Genomic DNA, 21,574 nt, shown 5'->3' with positions numbered 1-21,574 from the left:
TAACATCAGCAGGTCCTTGTTCTTGTGGCTTCTCCTCATCAGCACTAGGTCCTTGTTCCTGTGGCACCACATCAGCATCATCTGTGTCATCAAGGTGTATGACACCTTCTCGGACTTTAAAGCTCTCACCCAACTCGACAGTAGCTGGTACAATAGGTTTGGGAGAGGCATACTTCAAAAACTTCCAAATTGTATCAGCTCTGAAACTATATACATAGTTCGAGCTGAAGCTATCTTCTCTCATCTGCAATGAGATATGATGATTTAGAACACTTTGTACCAATATCAATTATTTTGAAGCTAAATGAAAATTATTTTTTCTTACAAGCTCTGGCTGTCCTATCTCAAAATAGCTTGAAAGTATATATTTGGCACTGATCAGCACTCTCCAGCCGCCGCAGCTACTTGAATCATCTTGTTGTGCTGTTTGTACAATTGAAAAGTTATGTTAGAAACTGTTAATATCTAAACAAAACAAAATTATTCAATAAGTTCAAAGGCATAGCATGAAATAGACATTAGTAGAGGGAATGACTTTCTACCTCTAAATCTAATGGCTCTATTGAATCCAAAAGATTGACATTAGGAGGACAGTGATCCAATGCATCTAGAAGCCTTCTAATACAACTGCAATACATATAATTCAGTTAGTGTGCATTAAATCAAAATAATGAAGTTTAAAGTTAAAAATAGCACACACACCACTTACAATTTCAGCTCTCTGTGTGTGTTTTTAAAAGAGAGTTGAATAAAAAGCATTGCTTCTGTTGGATGTCAATAGAAGCAAAGCTCCAGTGGTCACTGCGTAAGGAAAAAAGCATTAAGAAATCAAAGGCTACAAGAGTTCTCAATCTTGAAGAAAAATCCCAAAAGAAGCAGTCACCCACATACTTGTTATGGTATGGAAGTAGCAAAATATCGACAACATCAAAATCGCAGTATCTAAACCAATTGGAAATATCCATGGGAGTTTCCTTTGGATCTCTTAACTTGAAGGAAATGGCAGGATCAATAATATGAACTATATGCTGTACAGCGTGGTTAAGCCAGCTTCTCATCATGCTGCATTGGACCAAACAATAATTAGGGTAGGGTGTAAAGGAGGTACAAGAAGGATTGTTTTGCAAACAAATGTAAAATAAAAGACACTTACTAGAGCATTGCAAGAATGATAGTATCTGAGCAATACTCATTCTTATGAGCCAATGCTGCCAAGCATGGTTTTGTCAAGTCAAAATTATTCACTGAAGTTTCATCCTCAATATGGACAACTATGTTAGGGCCCAGCTCCTGCAACCTTCTCTGTATTTGTAGCTCCATTTGTACAGTCTCCACATCTATAACAGATTTGGATTCTTTTATTTGCTGCTTCAGTGACTCCTCATAATAAGCAGCTTTCCCTCTGGTGCTCATTGAGTGGGTTACTTCAACAAACCTTAACCTCATCCACCTTCAACTTTCTTGTAGGTGGAATTAATAGTATGTCTCTCATTTTGATGTCCTGCCATTCCACAGGATGGACCAGCTTGTCATACCTCCATCTCACTCTGGACAAAGTGTTGAAGTCTTTGGCCATCAGAGTTACCCTGTGAGCATGGGCTGCTACCAGCATTGCATCTTCAAAATACTTCTCCAAGTAATCCTCTACCATTTCCTGTAAGGAAAGAATGGCAGTCCTGTTCCACCTGAAACCAAGGTGCCAACTATCACATATTTCTCTCACTAGTCTCTGAAAAGGTGCCTTGGGGATTGCAAAGCCTATAGCTTTCTGTTGCTTCCTGATCTCCTTTAGCACACCTGCACCATGTTTCAATCTCTTGGCCTTTTGCTGGAGCAGGCTCATTGGCTTCCCCTTCCTGCCATGTGCAGCTCTTCCCTTTGGAGGCACACTAGCTGTCCCAGCTGCTGCTGCTGCTGCTGCAAGCCCTGGCTCCTTGCCAGCCCTCCTTACAGTTGACTTGGTTCTTGCCATCACTCTGACAAGCTGCATACAAAGCAATGGAAAGAGATTACAGCCATGGAGAACATGGAATGATATAAGAAGGCAATGACAGGGGTGGATGAAGCAGCATTTATAAATTTGCAACAAAACGCGATTTTGGCAGTTTGAAATTCCTAACAGCTCACTCTCGCGTTTTCCTACAAATACCTGAAGTAACATGCTATTACATTCCTACAATGATTTCTCTGTCTTTACAACTAAAAACAATATGGATTGTGTTTATGCAAGGAGTGTACAGCCTTGGATAGCTTAGAAAGACACAAAATCACAATGATAGGGGTGGATGAAACAACAATTTTATATTTGCAACAAAATGCGATTTGGGCTGTTTGAAATTCCTAAAGGCTTCTCCTCGCGTTTTCCTGCAAATTCATGAGGCAGCATACTGGAACATGCCTTCAGTCATTTCACTGTGTTTGCAACTTGATTGAGTCTATGGAAGGCAAGAAGTGATCAATCTGTCACTCAACCAACCCAATTCAAAAGTCTTCCTGCTTGTGGTTGCAATGGAAAAAGCTAAGGAATGCATATAATATTTATCTTAATATCTAAGCTACATCACATCACTCAGTACCTTATCCTCATATACTATTAAACAAGAAGAAAAGGATATAGAGAGTCTTACTGACCTGGAAGCTATCTGTAGGTGTGCTGTGCTAGTGATGAGTACCCTGTGCTGGGGATGAACCTTTGCTGCTGGTCAGGATGCTGATGGTGCAGAGTAGGGAGGTAGAGAGGCAAGAGAGGGGAGGGCCTAGATAGGAGAGATTAAACAGGAGCAAAAAGATTAATGCAAAATACAAACAAAGTAGCTAATAAATACCACACGTGTGGAATGGAGTCGTTTTTTCACACGTGTGGATGGGACCTAGATCTCTTAGAGTTTGAAACTTGGCACGTGTGAATGGCACTTTTTGCCTTGAAACTTGTGCCAATCATGATTTCATAATCAGATCCATAAACACTCTTGTCTCCCTGTCTTTCATCCCTACCAGCACCCTCCCATCATCCTTTTCCTTCCCCCTCTGATCCCTTTCTACCCAACACACTCCATCCAGACTGCAACCTGCCCGAAGACTACTACCACTGCCAGATCTCCAGGTTACCTAGGCTGCAACTCAAGTTTGGAAGAGAGAAGAAGAATCACTAGTGCAACTCCAACAGCATGGAAAAGGAAAAGAAAGGTCAGAGATCTATATTCTTTTCAATGTTTTTTGATATATATATCTTCCATCCATAGAATTCTTGAATCTTACTGCCCAGGAATCTGGTACAGCACCCTAGGATTTGATTGGAGATGGATATCAATAGGACCTAGAAGTTTGCAACAAAATGCAAGGAGGGTGCTTTACATTTTCCAAATGGCCCTATATCGCGTTTTCCTACAAATTCTTATATTAGTTTTGGTTTTCATTTCTTCCTCATTGTTTTGCTCTCCTTGGTCCTAGGGAATTCTTCCTAGTATCACCTACTGTCCAGGACACTGTGAGATGATCCTAGCATTTGATTGGAGATGGATGTCAATAGAAATGGAGAATTTGCAACAAAATGCGAGGAGAGCACTTGACATTTTCCAAATGGCCCTGCATCGCGTTTTCTTCCAAATTCATGTGTCCCTTTTAATTTTCACTTCTTCCTTATTGTTTTGCTTTCTTTGGCCCTGGGTATTTCTTCCTTGATGATGAGAAAAGTTTTTGCTTTGGAACAGTTGATTCTCAGGTCCCTCCTTTTTTAAGAGGAAGCTGGACTTTTCTGCTGCTATACTTAGACCACAACAATCACTAGGTGAGTCATGTGTGCTCATGAAGAGAGTTGTTTGGTGATATCCTATACATTCCCTGATTGCATATGTCAGCATATAGAATTCATGATATATAAATTTTTGTTCAGGCAAAAGCAAGAGACTGGAGCAGAAAGCTGAGTCTTCCCTTTCAAAACAAAAGGAACCAGAAGAGGACAAATCTCCAGATTTGCTCCTATTTGACTTTCTTCACAAGTGCAAGGCTCAGAGGAACTTCCACATATACCACAGTATTTTCAACAGGGAGTTCACTATGAGCTCTGTACTGGAGCATCACAGAGATTTTCTTTCAGACCATTGGGATACCTTCAAACAACTGACAGAGGCAGGAAGGATTGTGGAAGGTGAAAAGGTTTTTGTGCATATAAATCATATTGTCTCCATTGATAGGCTTAGGTACCATGTGAATAGAAGATTTGACAACCTACCTGAGGAATATAAATTCAGCTGTAACTTGCACACCAGAAAGTGTAGAGTGCTTGAGGAAACCATGGCATTCCTTATGTACATTGTCTTCCATGAGCTCTCTCTAGAAGAGCAAGGGCAGGAGGCTAAAGAAGAAGACACATCTGTAGCAGAGGAAAAAGAGGATGCTCTTGTGGCAACAGAAATGGCAGAGCAGGAAGAAGATATCAACCTCCAGGATGAGGGGCTGCAAGTGGCTGCTCTTGACCTTGTTCAACTGAGGACTGAAACTCTTAGGGCAGCAAGTGGCTGCTCTTGACCTTGTTCAACTGAGGACTGAAACTCTTAGGGCAGCACAGCCAGTTGAAGATTTTGATGTTCAGAGCAGCAACTATGCAGTGCCCATGCTTCCAGGTGTCTTGATTGGTGGTAAAAATTATGTTTTTCTCCATGATATAGAGTGTATGTTCAATTTGAGGGAGGACTATGCCATTTCCCTTATTGCCCAGGCTTCAAGGCTTGACAAGGAGGTTGGCATAGAGGATGACCATTCACTATACTGGCTTTGGAAACAACTTTTGATCCTACAGAGGCCCTTACTATTTGTTTCAAAGAGGATGAAAAGTTCCAAGAGCCAGATGAAGCTGCCTTCCCAGCTCACACAGGAAGCTATGAATCTCTTAGTGCACTATACAAGGGAAAGCTTAAAGAAGAGGCTGGACTTGAGGGGAGAGGAATAAATCTTTGGAAAGATGAACTTCTTGTTGCTGATGAAAATGAGAAGGTATGATCTTGTTACTTCAAATCAAATACTTTATCTTGTGTTTAAATGTTTTGTAGTTGTGTATTATTGTCTCATTGCAATCTTTTGATATGTGGCAGCTACAAATTGAGGATGACACATTCCTCCAGAGAACAAGTGGAAGCAGGCCGGCTGGGTTTGGCAAAATGTCAAGCCTAGCTCATTATATTCATGATCTAGGCAGTGCTGAGATCTTGATTTACCATAGGCAGTTGAGCAACAATGGAGAAGCCATTGTTTACTTCTTTAAATATTTGTCTAGGGTTTTAGGTGGACATGATCTTTCATGGCAAAAGGAAAAGATCATTTTAATAGAGAGGTTGTCTGCCATAGATATATTTGGGGATTATGTGAATAAGCAGGCCTCTAGGGCCTCTTACTTTTTATCTTACACTTCTTATGCATTAGCATGTGGTGTTAAGGAGCCAAAATGTCTGGAGGGCTATGGAAAACACAAGCTCATAAGGTTTCAAGAGCCACCCATGATTACATCAGGCGACACAATCCAAGAAGAAGAACACGTGGAGATAGCTGAAGACAAGGATACCCCTCCCAGACAAGCAACAGAGGCAAGCATTGATAAACAGACAGTCGACATCAAGCCAACAAGGAAGAAAAAGAGTCCAATCAAGTTCAAAAAGAGAGTTCCGACTGGCAGGCCCTGGGAGTAATAGGATTTAGTCATCAAATATAGCACAAACATTATGTTGAAGTTGAACTGATTTGTACAAAGTCTTTGATCCTCATCAGTTCCTTGTCCGTACCGACAATCAGTACCCTTTTGCATTTGTCCCATCACCGTACGACACTTTAGTAGAGTCTTCCCACACTCAATACCTTATTGGTAAGGATCAATTTGACACTCAATACCTTATTGGTAAGGATCAATAGTTTGTCTAGCATAATTAAGTAGTATTGATTGAATTTTTTGTGTGTAGATCATGGATGTATTGATGCTTGTTAATATAGATCACATGTTTCACAAAAGAAATACTTTTGATGGAGTCTCAAAACATATAGGCATAACACCAAGAGTCACTTGTTCCACAAAATAAAAATCTATTGATTGAGTTTGAAAACATGTGGACATAACACCAATAAGTTACAAACTGCTATTCATGTTTACTTGTCCATTTATGGATTCTAAATATCTTCGAATCCCTCCATTGTCTATGTCTCTCTGCTGCCATTGAATTGTCCAAAGTTTGTCTTCGTCTTTGCTTTTGGGCTAGAATAAAAGCAAGCTTGATTTTGGAACTAGCAACTTTTCTTTTGCATGCAGCCTCTGTAGAATGCCTCGGTAAAACCATTGGAAGACTTTCTTCAGACTATTTGCCTTTTGACTCCCTCCGTAGTGTTGTGTGTGTCTGAAAAATGCATTACGTGCCATGTAGTGAGACTTCTCCATGCCTTGGGTAGACCAAATTGCTGGGCATCCATACTTTTTGACAAAATAGGAAAGGTGGTTGTAGATGATATGCTGTTTTCACAGAGACATAAGAATGCATAGTAAGTTATAAAAAAAAAAGAGGATCACACTTAAGTAAAAGAAGAAGACAGAACTTTACCATGTAGTGAGTTATATTGCAGGCTGTCCACGCGTCTTTCATTGACTTCCCAAAATGTTTAATCGCCTCTTCAAAGTTCTTGTAATCACTCTTTGTCCATGTTACATTGTCACAGAACATGAAGAGTTGATCAAGAGACCTCCACACCTCTACCTTCACATTCGTGCTTCCCCATCTGCCTCATGATCTTTCACGGCATTATGGACTTGCTTCCACAATCCATAATTAATCCTTGAAACTGTTCTACCTTGCCTTAAATGCTTACTACTGTGTTTGGGTCGAGACAAGAATCTTCTTGCCTTAACACCACCAATAGAGGGCTTGATTGGTACCTCCTTGCCATTGGTAGACTTTTTAAAATCCTTTGTGATATGAACATCACCTCCATGCAGACCTCTATCGGATAACACTTTTTCCAATGCTTGAAGAGCATCCTTTCTATTTTTTTCAGGACGGAGTTTCCAAGAAAATCCAATATACAAAAATACCAATTTCTCAATAATTCGACATAGAGCATGCAATGTGCATATGTGAACATTACATAGTGGAATGTCAAGAATGGCCTTGAAGTTAGGGTCAACTTTATCTCTATTAGGTGCTCTCTTCCACCATTTGGAATCCATTACTTGAGCTGATTCTTTGCAGTAAAGACAAGGAGACTTTGAGTTGCCTCCTTTACTAACGTTATACATGCACTTAAGTGTTTTAAGATCCCTCGCCATGTGCCACTCTACTTGAAAATCACCTTTTCCTGCAACATGGAGATTCTCTCCTTGCACTTGTCTTTTAATTATTCTTGGTATTTCCGTGTGGTGAAACACCCAATCTAGTGCTTCATGGTCTTCTGTCTTCACCTGTGATTATAGAAAACAAAAGTCTTACTATAAAAGATTTGAAAACAGTGACTAAAATCAAGTACGAAACAAAAAATGATCATACCTGGAACGAGCCTAACCACCATATGTGTTTCTCCGACTGCACACTAAAATACTTCGAACTCGCTTCAGTGTATCAAGTGCTCCATTCATCAATGTAATAGTAATCCTTTCCATTTTCTTTTCCTTTACAACCTCACACTCATCCAGTTTGATAACAAATTTCAAAATGCCTTTGCACTCCTCAAATGTTATTCCATAAAACTCGACCATTCTTCTTTGAAGTTGTTGTAGATCTACAAATATATTGTTCCAAGGGTCATACACAGTGGTTCCTTTACCACCATAAAATATTTCTTCAATATGGATATATTGCCCAATAAACTCATCTATACTTTCATTCAAATGACCTCTTATCCTCCACACGGTTGTTGCTAGATTTGGCAGTAAAACTCATTTAATCCTTTGATCTCTCAAAGTTGAGGATATCGCATGGAAAATCGAACTATATCCCTTCCTGCTAACTCCACTAACATCAAGAACCTCTTGGATTGTAGTGCCATCAACTTGATTATTGGATATAAAGTCTCTACAACATTCCGTTTGATTGTTTTGTATTTTTTTTCTTCAATCAAACCTTTTGCTACACCACAAGAAAGCAATCCTTTCATTTGTTTAACAGGAAGAAGGTTGGGATCCATATTTTCTTTTGCAGGCTCCAATAGTTTCCTATAGTAACAACACAATATGCCTATATTATTCAACACCTCCATTCTTGTTTTGCGTTAATGGACAAAATAGATATAGTCATTTGAGAGCCTTTTTTAGTATAAAAAATGAAAAATTTCAAACTAGCCTTGCTTCCTGAATTCTTCGCTTGCATCCACCAGTCCCAGCCTTCAAATTTGCAATGTTTTTAATCTTCCTGCTTCGTTGTCTGTCTCCAAGCACGGTTCTCTTCCTTCTTGCTCTTGTCAAATCTTTTTTACTCTTTGAATGCTCCTCAATTTCATTCTGCTGCTGCTCTAATTTTGCACGAATGGCTATCTCTTGCATCCTGGCCCCCTTTTCTTGTAGGTACATCGTTTTATATGTTTCTGCAAATGTAGACTGCGCTGAAATATAACCAACAAGTCCATTTTGTCCATCGCCCGCAAACCTCAGTAGTGTGGTTGGATTGACAAATGGAGGCGTAGAGTTTTTTACTAGACATTTTGGATATATGCTTCCATCGCACCATATTAAGTCAATATGTTGAAGCCCTTCTCTTCTCATATTTTCCCGTTGTTGAGCATTCAGCACCGTATCCTTTTGTCTTTTCTGTGCAGGAGCATATTGTTCTTCTAAGTCGATGTGAAGATGGTGTAATCGCTTCTTCTGAGATTGTGACTCACTAGTATCGGCCATTTTTTGTGCTTCTGAGGTTGCAAAGTTTGCTTGTCAATCTCATAGTCTTTTTGTAACATGAATCGTGGAGGTGTGATAGTATCCATGTAATCATTAAGTTCAGTGATGGATTCTTTATGAGAGGCCTACACACGTCGTCAAAAGAGATGCGGAATCTTCGGGAAACAAAAAAAACTAAGGAGATATTTAATGCAAAATCGTGTTAGTTAGACAAAAGATTATCTTATTCCTTTCTGAACTGACAGTTTGGTAGTCCTTACTGACAGCTCTGAGCCATGTTTCCATATTTTACTATTTTTGAGGTCTTTTAGGAGAGAAATAAATAAAAAAATAGTGAATTTCTTACAGGGCCCCAAAATGAGCTCCCTTTTTCCCTAATGGGTGTCAAGGTTTTGGTCACCAGCTTAAAGACTACTCGCCGACTCCTGCCATGTCAAGAGGACAAGGAAGTCAAGGACCCAAAGTGCAGAGACCAGCCCTCGTCTTGCCAAAATTAGGGCAATCCTAGGAGGACTCCAGCTCCAACCATCTGCCTCTGTTCAGAGTAATCTCAGAACTCCCTCCCAGAACTAGGGTAACCAAAGAGAAAGAGTTCCGCCTCAATCTGCAGAGCAGCTAGAGAAATTACGATAGCAAAAGTAGTGGAAGAGGAAAGAAGTCAGATTTATGCCGCGATTGAAAACCAAGGGCGAAATCGTCAATTCTTTGTCATCCATGCTCGAGCTGAGTATAAGGGTAAGCCATTTAAGCTTTTGATTGATTTAGGTAGTACTCATTCATTTATTTCCCCAGGATGCTTGCATAAGCTAGTCTTAGAACAGTATTAGGGAAACCTATGCAAGTTGAATTGGCCAGTGGGAAGATTCTTTTCACTCACAGATCGTATTCAGTTTAATCTAGATGGGAATGTAACAGACTGCCAGCTCAGAGTCTTACCTTTGGGGGTTTTCAACGGAATCCTTGGAATGGATTGGGTCCAATCAAGCTGACATTCACTGTCACAATGGAACCATTTCCTTCTGTGACCTTCATAGGGATAAAGTTCAAAGAACTCAAATTTTCAGATCCCCAGATCTACAATTAGTAAAAGCTTTTAGGTTACTGAAAGGACTTAGAAAGAAGCAACTCATTTATGTTGTCCAAATGAATTTGATAGACACAAAGTTAAAGGCTAAAGAACCAGAATGGTTAAGTGAGTATGATGATTTATTCCCAGCAGAGCTAACTGAGATGCCTCCGATTCGGGAAGTAGATCATGAGATAGAATGACCCCCGGAGCTCAGCCAGTAGCCCAGCGCACGTACAAAATGCCAGTCCCTGAAGCCATTGAACTCAAGGAACAGCTTAGGCAGCTGTTAGAACAAGGGTTTGTAAGACCCAGTGTTTCACCTTGGGGAGCGCCAATTCTCTTTCAGAAAAAGAAGGATGGAACGTTAAGACTCTGTGTGGATTACAGAGGTCTCAATCAGCTAACAGTTAAGAATAAGTATCCTATCCCTAGAATTGATGAGCTTCTGGACAGGCTAAATGGAGCCCAAATCTTCACAAAGATAGATCTCAAATCAGGGTATTACTAGATCAGGATTAATGATCAAGATATCCCAAAGACAGCCCCATCAATGCTCACTATGGGCACTATGAATTTACTGTCATGCCGTTTGGATTGACAAATGCCCCAGCTACATTCAATCGCCTAATGCAGGACATTCTCAGAGAATATTTAGATGATTTTGTTCTTGTTTTCTTTGATGATATTCTGATTTACTAAAAGAATGCAGCTGACCATGAAGCTCACGTCAGTAAAGTTCTTGAGATTCTAAGGAAGCACCAACTCTTTGCAAAAAAGAGCAAATGCACTTTCTCTGTCGACCATGTTGAATACTTGGGCTTTTTGGTATCCAAAGACGAAATTTCTCTAGATTCCGCAAAAGTCTAAGCACTCATAGATTGACCTGAACCAAAGACAGTGAAAGAAGTCAGGGGATTCTTGGGATTAATTGGTTGGTATAGAATTTTTATACCTAAGTATGCTTTCATAGCTTCCCCCCTGACTAATCTTCTCAAGAAGAATACCTCGTTTCAATGGTTTGCTAGGTGTCAGAGCGCTTTTGATAAGCTGAAGACCACCTTGGTAACCAATCCCGTTCTGAAGTTGCCAAATTTCTCTCTACTCTATGAGGTAGTAATAACTAATGCCAGTGGTTTTGCCCTGGGAGGTGCGCTCATGTAGGAAGGTCATGCAGTGGCCTATGAATCCCGAAAACTCAGAACGCATGAGAGAAATTATGCTGTCCACGACCTAGAGCTACTTTCAGTAGTCTATGCCTTGAAGTTGTGGAGACATTGCCTACTGGGTCAAAGATTCACTTTGATGACAGATCATCAGAGCTTAAAGTGGATCTTCACTTAGAAGGATCTCAACATGCACCAAAGAAGGTGGATGCAGACCGTGCAATCAGCGGTGTCAAATCCATTGATTAATAAAGTAAGAGAGAAGATCATCCAGGATAGATTCTTTGGCCCTATTGCTACCCTACTTATGCAGGAAATCAAAACTCCTCAGAAGTTGAACCGAGTTCAAGGATACAGCTTGGATGAAGGAATTATGTATGATAATAGCAGGCTATGCATTCCCAATGATCAGGGAACTAAGGGTCAAATTCTGAATGAAGCCCATGATAGCCTTATAGCAGGACATCCAGGTTTCATCAAGACCTGCATGTCTGTAAAAAAAAGCTTCTTTTGGCCTGGACTAAAAAAGGATGTACTTAATCATGTACATAATGCCTGATATGTCAGAAAGTCAAAGCCGAGAGAGTAAAAATGCCTGGGAAGTTACATCCATTAGACATCCCCCAGATGAAGTGGGAACGTATCAGTATGGATTTTATTACTGGACTACCTTCACTGCAATCAGGTTACAACTACATCTTCGTGGTAGTTGACAGACTAACCAAAGTTGCCCATCTAATTCCAGTAAAAGAAACCTACACTGTAATGGATGTGGCCAGAGTGTTCCTCAAGGAAATCTTCAGATTGCATGGCCTACCCAGGAGAATAGTAAGTGATCGAGATCCCAAATTCACATCAAGATTCTGGACTGCATTCTTCGAAGCAGTAGGAACTTTCTTGGATCTCAACACACCTTACCACCCCGAGACCGATGGTCAAACAGAAAGGGTGAACCAAGTAATCGAAGATATACTTCGGTCATGTTGTGGTAGGGAACCCAAGAAGTGGCTAAGCTATCTGCACCTAGTCGAATTTGCCTACAATGCTTCTTATCACCGAAGTATCGAGATGAGCCCTTTCAAAGCTCTGTATGGACAAGACTGCTTAACACCATTAACTTGGTCCGACCCATTGATTAGGGTCGAGATATCCAGATAGATGCTTGACGACATGGAGCAGCAGATGTAGGTAATCCGCAAGGATATTAAAGCTGCCCAGGATAGACAGAAGTAGTATGCAGATAAGAAGAGGTCAGGCAGAAAATTCGAAGAAGCAGACATGGTCTTTATTCGAGTACACCCAAAAAGAAGTTCTCTATCTCTTGGGGAGAAGTACAAGAAGTTATCCCCCAGATACTGTGGGCCATATCTGATTACAAAGAAAGTAGGTGACTTAGCCTATGAACTTCTTCTGCCTCCTCATCTTAAAGTACATAATGTATTTCATGTCAGCCTACTTAAGAAGTATGTACCGAGCTCGAATCATGTGCTTAATGATGAACTCTTAACTTCTTCAATCCCCAAGGGTAGATGAAACTCCAACCTGAAGAAATCCTTGATGTTCGAGAGACGGTTCTCAGAAACAGGATTCTAAGAGAATTATTAGTCAAATGGAAGTTCTATCCTTTTGAAGACGCCACCTGAGAGAAAGAAGCCGAACTGATCAGGATTATCCCCAGTTTGCGAGATGAGGACATCTCGCGTTTTTCAAGTGGGAGAGGGATTAAAATAAGATCTTGTTCTACCTGTTTTGGCCTAGAGAGAGAAAATATTCTAGAGAGAGATAATTCAGTTTTTAGATATCTTTGGATGGAAAAATATTTCTTCTTATTAAAATAAACTCCCCCGAAACAGAAGTTTAAAAAGAAATTCCTAAGGTGCATTAGAAATAAATTATAATGTGCACAAAAAACCTTAGCCTAAGGGCCCCTGTTTTCAGAAAGTTTTGGATTAATGTCCAAACAAAGATTTGACATGACAATGAGATTAATCCAAATGTAGGGAGGAGATAAATTGAAGAATAAAAGAAACCCCCCCCCCCCAAAAAAAAGAGTAAATGCTCACATACGATGAAGAGTGGACTAAGGACCAAAGAAAAGAATTAAAAAACTGAATTTTGATACCTCAGTGTGGGGATCTTCCCTCATGAAGTAGGTGCCTTTTTCTCATCATTATCCCCAATTTTTAATCAATAAAATGAGATATTTTCATCTCTCCTCTCTCCTGTTTCAAATCTAGATCCAAAAAGTAAGCTAAACTGACCTAAAAATAGTCAAAAATTGACCAACTAATCTGAAAAATTCTAGAATCAGTTTACTTGGTTAGAGGCTCACTTTTTCCTATAAATAGAAGCCTCCCCCTTTTGTAAAAGCTTAATGGTGTTTATGCACTGTTACTCTACTCCTGTCCTGAGCCATCTACATTGAATTTTTTAATAATTTAATTGTTTTTGGCCTAATCCTCTCCAAAGTGAATTGGTGGCACTATTGCTTCAAACAAGAGTAGAACCCTCAATCCCTCAAGCCAAAGGAGATCTTACAAGCTCCATGTTAGCTAATTTTCTTACTTTGTTTACGAATTTTAATGAAAAAACTATCGTTTTCTTGATTTTTTTGTTTTGCAAATGATTGAATTAAATTCAAATGCTATGCCTTTGATGAAAAGGCCACCCCCTTCTCTTCTTTACATTCCAATCTTTCTTAATCTTAGAAAGATTAACTAAGTGATTAATTAAACTCTTCTTATTGTTTACTCTCTTGAATTTAGAAAATTGTGTAGATTAGAGTTCTATAATTCTAAATTGGGTTGATTAAGTTAAGTGAAGAAAGATAAAAATGAGAAATGGTCAGCCATACAAAGGAGGTTATGGCAAAATTTTTCAGAATTTTGTGAAAAAGAAAGTTTGTTTTTATGTTATTCCAAAAGAGTAATTCCCACCATTTTTGCATCTAAAAGAAATATTCTAATTACTCCATGTACATATTCACCTATGAATATGCATGGATATCACTGATATTAATTATTAAATTTGATTTCTATGCATAGAAAGATGCATAAAGGAAATCTTTTTATTATAAAAGTGTTATTTGTATTAAATTTGATTTCTATGCATAAAAAGATGCATAAAGGAAATTTTTTATTACAAAAGTGTTATTCTTATTAAATTTGATTTCTATGCATAGAAAGATGCATAAAGGGATTTTTTTATTACAAAAGTGTTATTCTTATTAAATTTGATTTTTATGCATAGAAAGATGCATACAGGAATTTTATTATTAGAAAAATGTTATTCTTATTAAATTTGATTTCTATGCATAGAAAGATGCAGAAAAGAAATTTTTTTATTACAAAAGTGTTATTCTTATTAAATTTGATTTCTATGCATAGAAAGATGCATAAATGAATTTTTTTATTACAAAAGTGTTATTCTTATTAAATTTGATTTTTATGCATATAAAGATGCATAAAGGAATTTTTTTAATTACAAAAGTGTTATTCTTATTAAATTTGATTTCTATGCATAGAAAGATGCATAAAGGAAATTTTTTTATTATAAAAGTGTTATTCTTATTAAATTTGATTTCTATGCATAGAAAGATGCATAAATGAACTTTTTTTATTACAAAAGTGTTATTCTTATTAAATTTGATTTTTATGCATAGAAAGATGCATAAAGGAATTATTAAATTTGATTTTCTATGCATAGAAAGATGCATAAAGGAATTTTTTTAATTATAAAAGCGTTATTCTTATAAAAATTAATTTTTATGCATAAAGAAATTCTTTTTATTTTAAAAGTGTTATTCCTATTAAGTTTGATTTTATGCATAAATAGATGCATAAAAGGATTTTTTTAAATAAAAGTGTTATTCCCATTGAAGTTGATTTTTATGCATAAATAGATGCATAAAGAATTTTTATATCAAAATTAGAATTCTCTTAAATTCTATGTTTAAATTCTGAGTATTTGATAAATGAATAATTAAATACTCTAAGAGAGAAATTTCTATCGTTTTATATTCACACAGATTGTAAAAAGAAAATTCAAGAAATCTATCGAGATCGAAATATTTAGATAAATGATTAATTTATTCCTCATTGGAATTCGTAACTAATTTAGAAATCAGTTAAGTGAATATTCAAAGAAAGAAATTCAGTAAAATAGTAACTGAATTACCAAACCTTTTCGAGAAAGATAGTTCAGGAAAAATCTTATCCGACTCGAACCTTGAATCAGACTATGACTAAGACCAAACTCTTTCGTCAGTTTCGAGGAAAGAAGGTGCGACCAGTTTAGAAAAATACACTCAAAACTCTCGCCAAATCTGAAACTAAGTACATAAGTGCTCCCTACCCCCTCCCTCTCCTCCTCTCTCTCCCTCCCTCTACTAGTGGAATGCCCTTTGAGGCCTTTTATAGAGAATTATGAGACTTTAAATAGAAAGGGTATGGGTGGATACACCCAAATAGAAAGCCTCTGTGGGGGGGTCGTCATTTCATTGCCTTAAATAGAGAGGATATGGAGGGGTGAATGCATGCAAATAGAAAGCATATGGGGGGTCATCATTTCATTGCCTTAAATAGAGAGGATATGGAGGGTCATCATTTCATTGACTTTTTGAAGCATTAATCATTACATACTAAAATGAAACCTTAGAAAAATACTCTTATTCTTGAAAATCTCACATAATATATTTAATGGAAATGGAAAAAAACATTTTGGTGCCATATTAGTAAAAATATCTCTGTCCTTCAAAATTTTGGCATCTATGTCTTCAGTTGTGAGATTGTAGCATCATTTTTAGTTGCCAAGCATTTTGTGAAATAAATTTAACGAGTATGTGTTGTGACAATACCACTAACCAGTAAGGGTTTTGTAGGCAGGAAAATCAGGGGTTTTCTGCACAGTGTGTTTTTCTGGTTAGTAAAATCAGGGCACAGTCATTTTACTGAAGAATGATTTCTGTTCAGAGAAGAAGTAGAGCTTTTCCGCACAGTGAAATTAGGATTTTTTGGGTCAGTAGGATTAGGGCGCAGACACTTGGTGGCGAGAGGTTGAACATAATGGCACGAGAAAGGTGCTTGCTGAGTTTGTATGTAGGGCTGTCATCAATGGCGGGACTTGCCGGAGTACATGCCAGCAACGCAGGGCCAAACATGGCAGAGCAGTCATGCCCTGATCGCCCCATGGATAGCAAAGGTATGGCCGTACTCAACCCTCTGAAAGCAGACTACGCTTGGCCCCCTATCCCAACTCAAGCCCCCATTGTTAACCCTAAACGTTCTGATTTTAATGATATTGTTGACAGAGTAATTAGCACCCTCTCTGGCAGGCCTTGGGGCCCTCCTATCGTAGATGCTCTCAACAATTTGAACTTGTTTCTTAATTCCTATCATGTTGTTGCTGTCCTAAAGGCCCAGACAAATGCAAGTAATGCATTGGGTTTCTTTACCTGGCTCAAACAGCAGGAAGGATACAAGCATAATGGGTTTACGTACAGTAAACTCTTTGAGATCCTTGGAGACGCCAAAGAGCTCCACACCATAGATTTGCTCATGCAAGAGATGGTTAATGACAAAATTGACATGATCCCCAACATCTTCACAGCAGTTGCTAGGGCCTATGCTAATGCAGGGATGTTGGAGGCTGCCATTTCAGCTTTTGCCAGCATGGAAAAGCATGCGTGTGTGCCCGACTCACATGCCTATGACATCATCATCGATATTTTGGTGAAGGCAGGATTCCAAGAGCAAGCATACAGCATGTATGATAAGATGCTTCAGAGTGGGTTTTTCCCGAACTTGTACGTATGCAACCTCTTGATTGACTGCTTCTGGAGGGAGGAGAAGCCGGATGAAGCTGTCGCATTGTTTAAAAAGATGAAAGAGAAAGGAGAACTGCCCAATATGAACACTTACAATTTTCTTGTCAAGGCGCTTGCAAAAGGTGAGAATGCAGAAACGCTATGCTCTGTCATAAAGGAGATGGAAGACAAGGGGTTAAAGCCCAACTTGACGACTTACAATACCCTTATAGGTGTTTTGGTGCAGGCTGGGAGCATCGAGGTGGCTATGAAGTTTTTAGATCACATGGTTGGATCTGGTGTGAAGCCTAACAACTATACATATTCTCACCTTATTGATGGTTTGGGCATGGTGGGTAAGTTGGATGATGCACAAAAACTGTTCAGACGGCTCAAAGAGTTGGGTGGTTCCCCGGATGAGTATGTCTACAATGCTCTTGTTTCGAATCTAAGCAAGGCGGGAAAGTATAATAGTGCTTGGGAGGCTGTTCAAGAGATGAGAGCCGCTGGCCTCAAACCCGGCAGGGCCATCTTCTTCGGTTTAGTTGATAGCTTCAGACAGGCGGATAAGCCAGATCTTGTCAGACTTGTGCTCGATGCCATGCAAAAAGACGATTGCACTCCGCACATAGTCGCATACCATGACCTGATCAATAGGTTTGGCGCAGCTCAAAATCTCGACAAAGCCTACCAAGTGTTTCAAGACATGAAACAGTATTGTCCACCAGATGTGGGAACTTACAATCTCATGTTAAAGTTGTATGGCAGAGTGAAGGATGTGAAGAAGTGCAGGCAGATTTTTGGTGAGATGGGTAAAGCAGGCATTGAGCCATCTGTGGTGTCGTACAGTACGTTGATTCAGAGCTTAGGCCAAACAGGAAGTGTCAAGGATGCATGCAATCTGTTCAGAGAAATGAGAAAGAAGGGTTGCAAACCAGACGGAGTAGCTTATGGGACAATCTTGAAAGCCATGGTGAATGCAGGGCAAGTGGAGAAGGCCGTGCCAATCTTTGAAGAAGGGAAAAAAACATTTATTGATTTGGTAATGTACAGCATTATGATTGATGGGTTTGGGAAGGCTAGAAAGTTCGACAAAGCATTGCATTTGCTGAAAGAAATGAGAGCCAAAGGTATCCAACCGGATGTGGTAATCTTCAACTCTCTTATAGCCAGCTTATTCAAGGCTGGTGAGGCAGAAGAGGCTTATGATCTTTACAGGAACATGAAGAAGTATGGCTGTGAGCCAAATGGAAGAACTAAGCACATTATGAACAGTTTAATGAAAAGGGCCATGACAAGGAAACACAAGTGTTCTTGATAGTTTAATACTTCTATGAATTAGGCTAGGTTCACAGGTTTCCGAGCAGAAGTGATTTAAGCTGGCATTCTGGAAGTTCACTGGTGGGTAGAGGAGAGTGCATTCATGCCGTCCATGCCTCTGCTGTTATGATGGGCCCACCAAGCAGACACATTTTTGCTGTCCAGCATGCCTAAGCCAGATGCACTTACAAAGATCTGACCAGTTGACATGGCTACTTCTATGAATTAGGCTAGGTTCACAGGTTTCCGAGCAGAAGTGATTTAAGCTGGCATTCTGGAAGTTCACTGGTGGGTAGAGGAGAGTGCATTCATGCCGTCCATGCCTCTGCTGTTATGATGGGCCCACCAAGCAGACACATTTTTGCTGTCCAGCATGCCTAAGCCAGATGCACTTACAAAGATCTGACCAGTTGACATGGCTTGAACCAGTGAGCTGGACATCCCGTGATGCCTTCACAACTGGGCTGTCCCCATTTGCTTTTTGACGTGGCAGGTTTACTCCCATGTCTGGCTGCCATCATGGTGCCACATCACCAGCTTCTGCACAGAGCTGTGATTAAGGCATTAATTTCATGTCAAGGTAAACATTACTGCTACTGCAAAACAGACTGAGGATTCAAAGCAAGAGGGAGGGTGATGGTTTTTGCTGTGTGCTTTTTTGTGAGCTTGTAATGAGTTTGTTAGCAAAATGTCTATTTTGGTTTGGGTGTATCAAGGGATTGATACCCTGTGCAGAGTAGCCCCTTAATGGTACAATGGATCAGAAATGATGGGCATAAGAGGTGGATATTTTGGGATCAATCAAAGTGAAGAGATGATCCAAAGTGGAACAACTGCACCTAGAACCAACATTTCCTCTCGTTCACATGTGATTTCCTTCTACAAAAGTGCTAACCAAAGACATCAGGAGCCATAGATTTTTGTCAAGTGTGTGTAAACCCCCTAGGCTAACGGACCCTGCAATTAAGCATTAACAGACATGAAAAACACACAAAGACTCGGGAATCTAGCTCACCCCCAACCATAGAGGCATTTAGGCTCACCCTCGAGCACAGGAGGTCCGGAGGATAGTAGCATCTGAGCATAGTTGCAGTGAAACGCGTTTCATTCAGTTTGTTTGAAACGAAACATTTCATTCAAATGAAACACGTTTCATTCAAGTCCAATTGGGTAGATCTAGAGAGCCCTTTTTTCGAAAAAATGTCTACTTGCGCTTGTGAAAATGTTTGAAGGAGATCTTGCGTTGCAACAATCAGTGTAGCATGCGCTAAGCTAGGACCGTGTGAAACAACAAAGCCTTTCTTTAAACGTGAGTTTAGTGGGTCATTAACAATCCTTTTAAACAGTATACAGGAATCTGAAAGAGATGTAGCAGAGACGACACCAGATGGGGTCCCGAATTCCCTGGTTTCCGAGCGGAAGTGATGGAAGCTGGCATTCTGGAAGTTCACTGGTGGGTAGAGGAGAGTGCATTCATGCCTTCCATGCCTCTGCTGTTATGATGGGCCCACCAAGCAGACACATTTTTGCTGTCCAGCATGCCTAAGCCAGATGCACTTGCAAAGATCTGACCAGTTGACATGGCTTGAACCAGTGAGCTGGACATCCCGTGATGCCTTCACAACTGGGCTGTCCCCATTTGCTTTTTGACGTGGCAGGTTTACTCCCATGTCTGGCTGCCATCATGGTGCCACATCACCAGCTTCTGCACAGAGCTGTGATTAAGGCATTAATTTCATGTCAAGGTAAACATTACTGCTACTGCAAAACAGACTGAGGATTCAAAGCAAGAGGGAGGGTGATGGTTTTTGCTGTGTGCTTTTTTGTGAGCTTGTAATGAGTTTGTTAGCAAAATGTCTATTTTGGTTTGGGTGTATCAAGGGATTGATACCCTATGCAGAGTAGCCCCTTAATGGTACAATGGATCAGAAATGATGGGCATAAGAGGTGGATATTTTGGGATCAATCAAAGTGAAGAGATGATCCAAAGTGGAACAACTGCACCTAGAACCAACATTTCCTCTCGTCCACATGTGATTTCCTTCTACAAAAGTGCTAACCAAAGACATAAGGAGCCATAGATTTTTGTCAAGTGTGTGTAAACCCCCTAGGCTAGCGGACCCTGCGATTAAGCATTAACAGACATGAAAAACACACAAAGACTCGGGAATCTAGCTCACCCCCAACCATAGAGCCATTTAGGCTCACCCTCGAGCACAGGAGGTCCGGAAGATAGTAGCATCTGAGCATAGTTGCAATGAAACGTGTTTCATTCAGTTTGTTTGAAACGAAACGTTTCATTCAAATGAAACACGTTTCATTCAAGTCCAATTGGGTAGATCTAGAGAGCCCTTTTTTCGAAAAAATGTCTACTTGCGCTTGTGAAAATGTTTGAAGGAGATCTTGCGTTGCAACAATCAGTGTAGCATGCGCTAAGCTAGGACCGTGTGAAACAACAAAGCCTTTCTTTAAATGTGAGTCATTAACAATCCTTTTAAACAGTATACAGGAATCTGAAAGAGATGTAGCAGAGACGACACCAGATGGGGTCCCGAATTCCCTGCTGAAGCGCCCCCCCTCCCCCCCTCCCCCCTTTCTCTGCAAGTAAGAGTATTTGCTTTATTTCTTCTTTTGGAGAACTGTATACAAGCTGAATTGTGTCCACAAGACTGATCGGACAAACTGACTGACTGACTGAGCGCCAAACGCTAGGCAGAACTGTGCATAAGCTTTAGGTGACTGTGAAGCTATCTTTGAGAGACATACACGGGCTCGAGATTGAGGGTAGGTGTGCTGAATACTCCTGAAGAGACTGAGCTTCTTTGCCTTGCACTGAAAGCACAAGAATGGTTGTGAGTATGCACAGGCAAGAGCCTAGGCATACATGCTTGACTTCTGTTGATAATCTCTAATTTGTACCTGCTGATTTATGGACTGAACTGGTCTTGCCTTTTTACATGCTTCAGGATGCTTAGTTGGCTGCCCCTATAGCCTGTCGGCCAACAACAAATGCCCATGACTAGTATAAAATGATGTTGATTGCCTAGGCTGGTCGGTTGGCTGGTTAGCTGGTTGGCTGGTTGGCTGGTTGGCTGGCTACCTGACCTAGTCGATTGGGACCCAAGTCCACAAGAACCTGGCTGACTGGATAATAGCCCTCAAAAAGGTTGTCGACGGCTAGGGGTTTGGCTACCCCTTGCAAGGCTAGCCCACCTTTTGGGGCTGCCTTGGGGCTAGCCCCTTCTACATGCAAATGCAACTAAATGTTGACATGCATCCTACTGTTATGGCTGACATCTATGTGCATCTAAATGATGAACACTTGCTGAATTCTCCACAATGGATTAAGAGGATTGACC

At 40.0% G+C, this 21,574-nt stretch overlaps 1 protein-coding gene across 2 annotated transcripts; it reads left to right on the top strand.

Annotated features, from left to right (window-relative positions):
- Window positions 1–15,854: 15,854 nt before the first annotated feature.
- Window positions 15,855–20,229, top strand: LOC147610833 (uncharacterized). Of its 2 annotated transcripts, none has more exons than XM_086785455.1 (2): window positions 15,855–16,291; window positions 16,401–20,229. In XM_086785455.1, exon 2 carries the CDS (start codon window positions 16,648–16,650, stop codon window positions 18,211–18,213), a length of 1,566 nt encoding a protein of 521 aa, XP_086641581.1. In that variant the 5' UTR covers window positions 15,855–16,291; window positions 16,401–16,647; the 3' UTR covers window positions 18,214–20,229. The 2 variants fall into 2 exon arrangements, with proteins under 2 accessions (XP_086641581.1, XP_086641580.1); XM_086785454.1 differs by having other exon boundaries at window positions 15,882–16,291; window positions 16,561–20,229.
- Window positions 20,230–21,574: the final 1,345 nt, after the last annotated feature.

The sequence above is a fragment of the Cibotium barometz genome, chromosome 48 (assembly GCF_041138505.1).
Source record: "Cibotium barometz isolate CiBa-2024 chromosome 48, ASM4113850v1, whole genome shotgun sequence".
Classification (NCBI taxonomy): Eukaryota; Viridiplantae; Streptophyta; class Polypodiopsida; order Cyatheales; family Cibotiaceae; genus Cibotium; species Cibotium barometz.
This window is presented reverse-complemented; position numbering and strand designations above follow the sequence as displayed.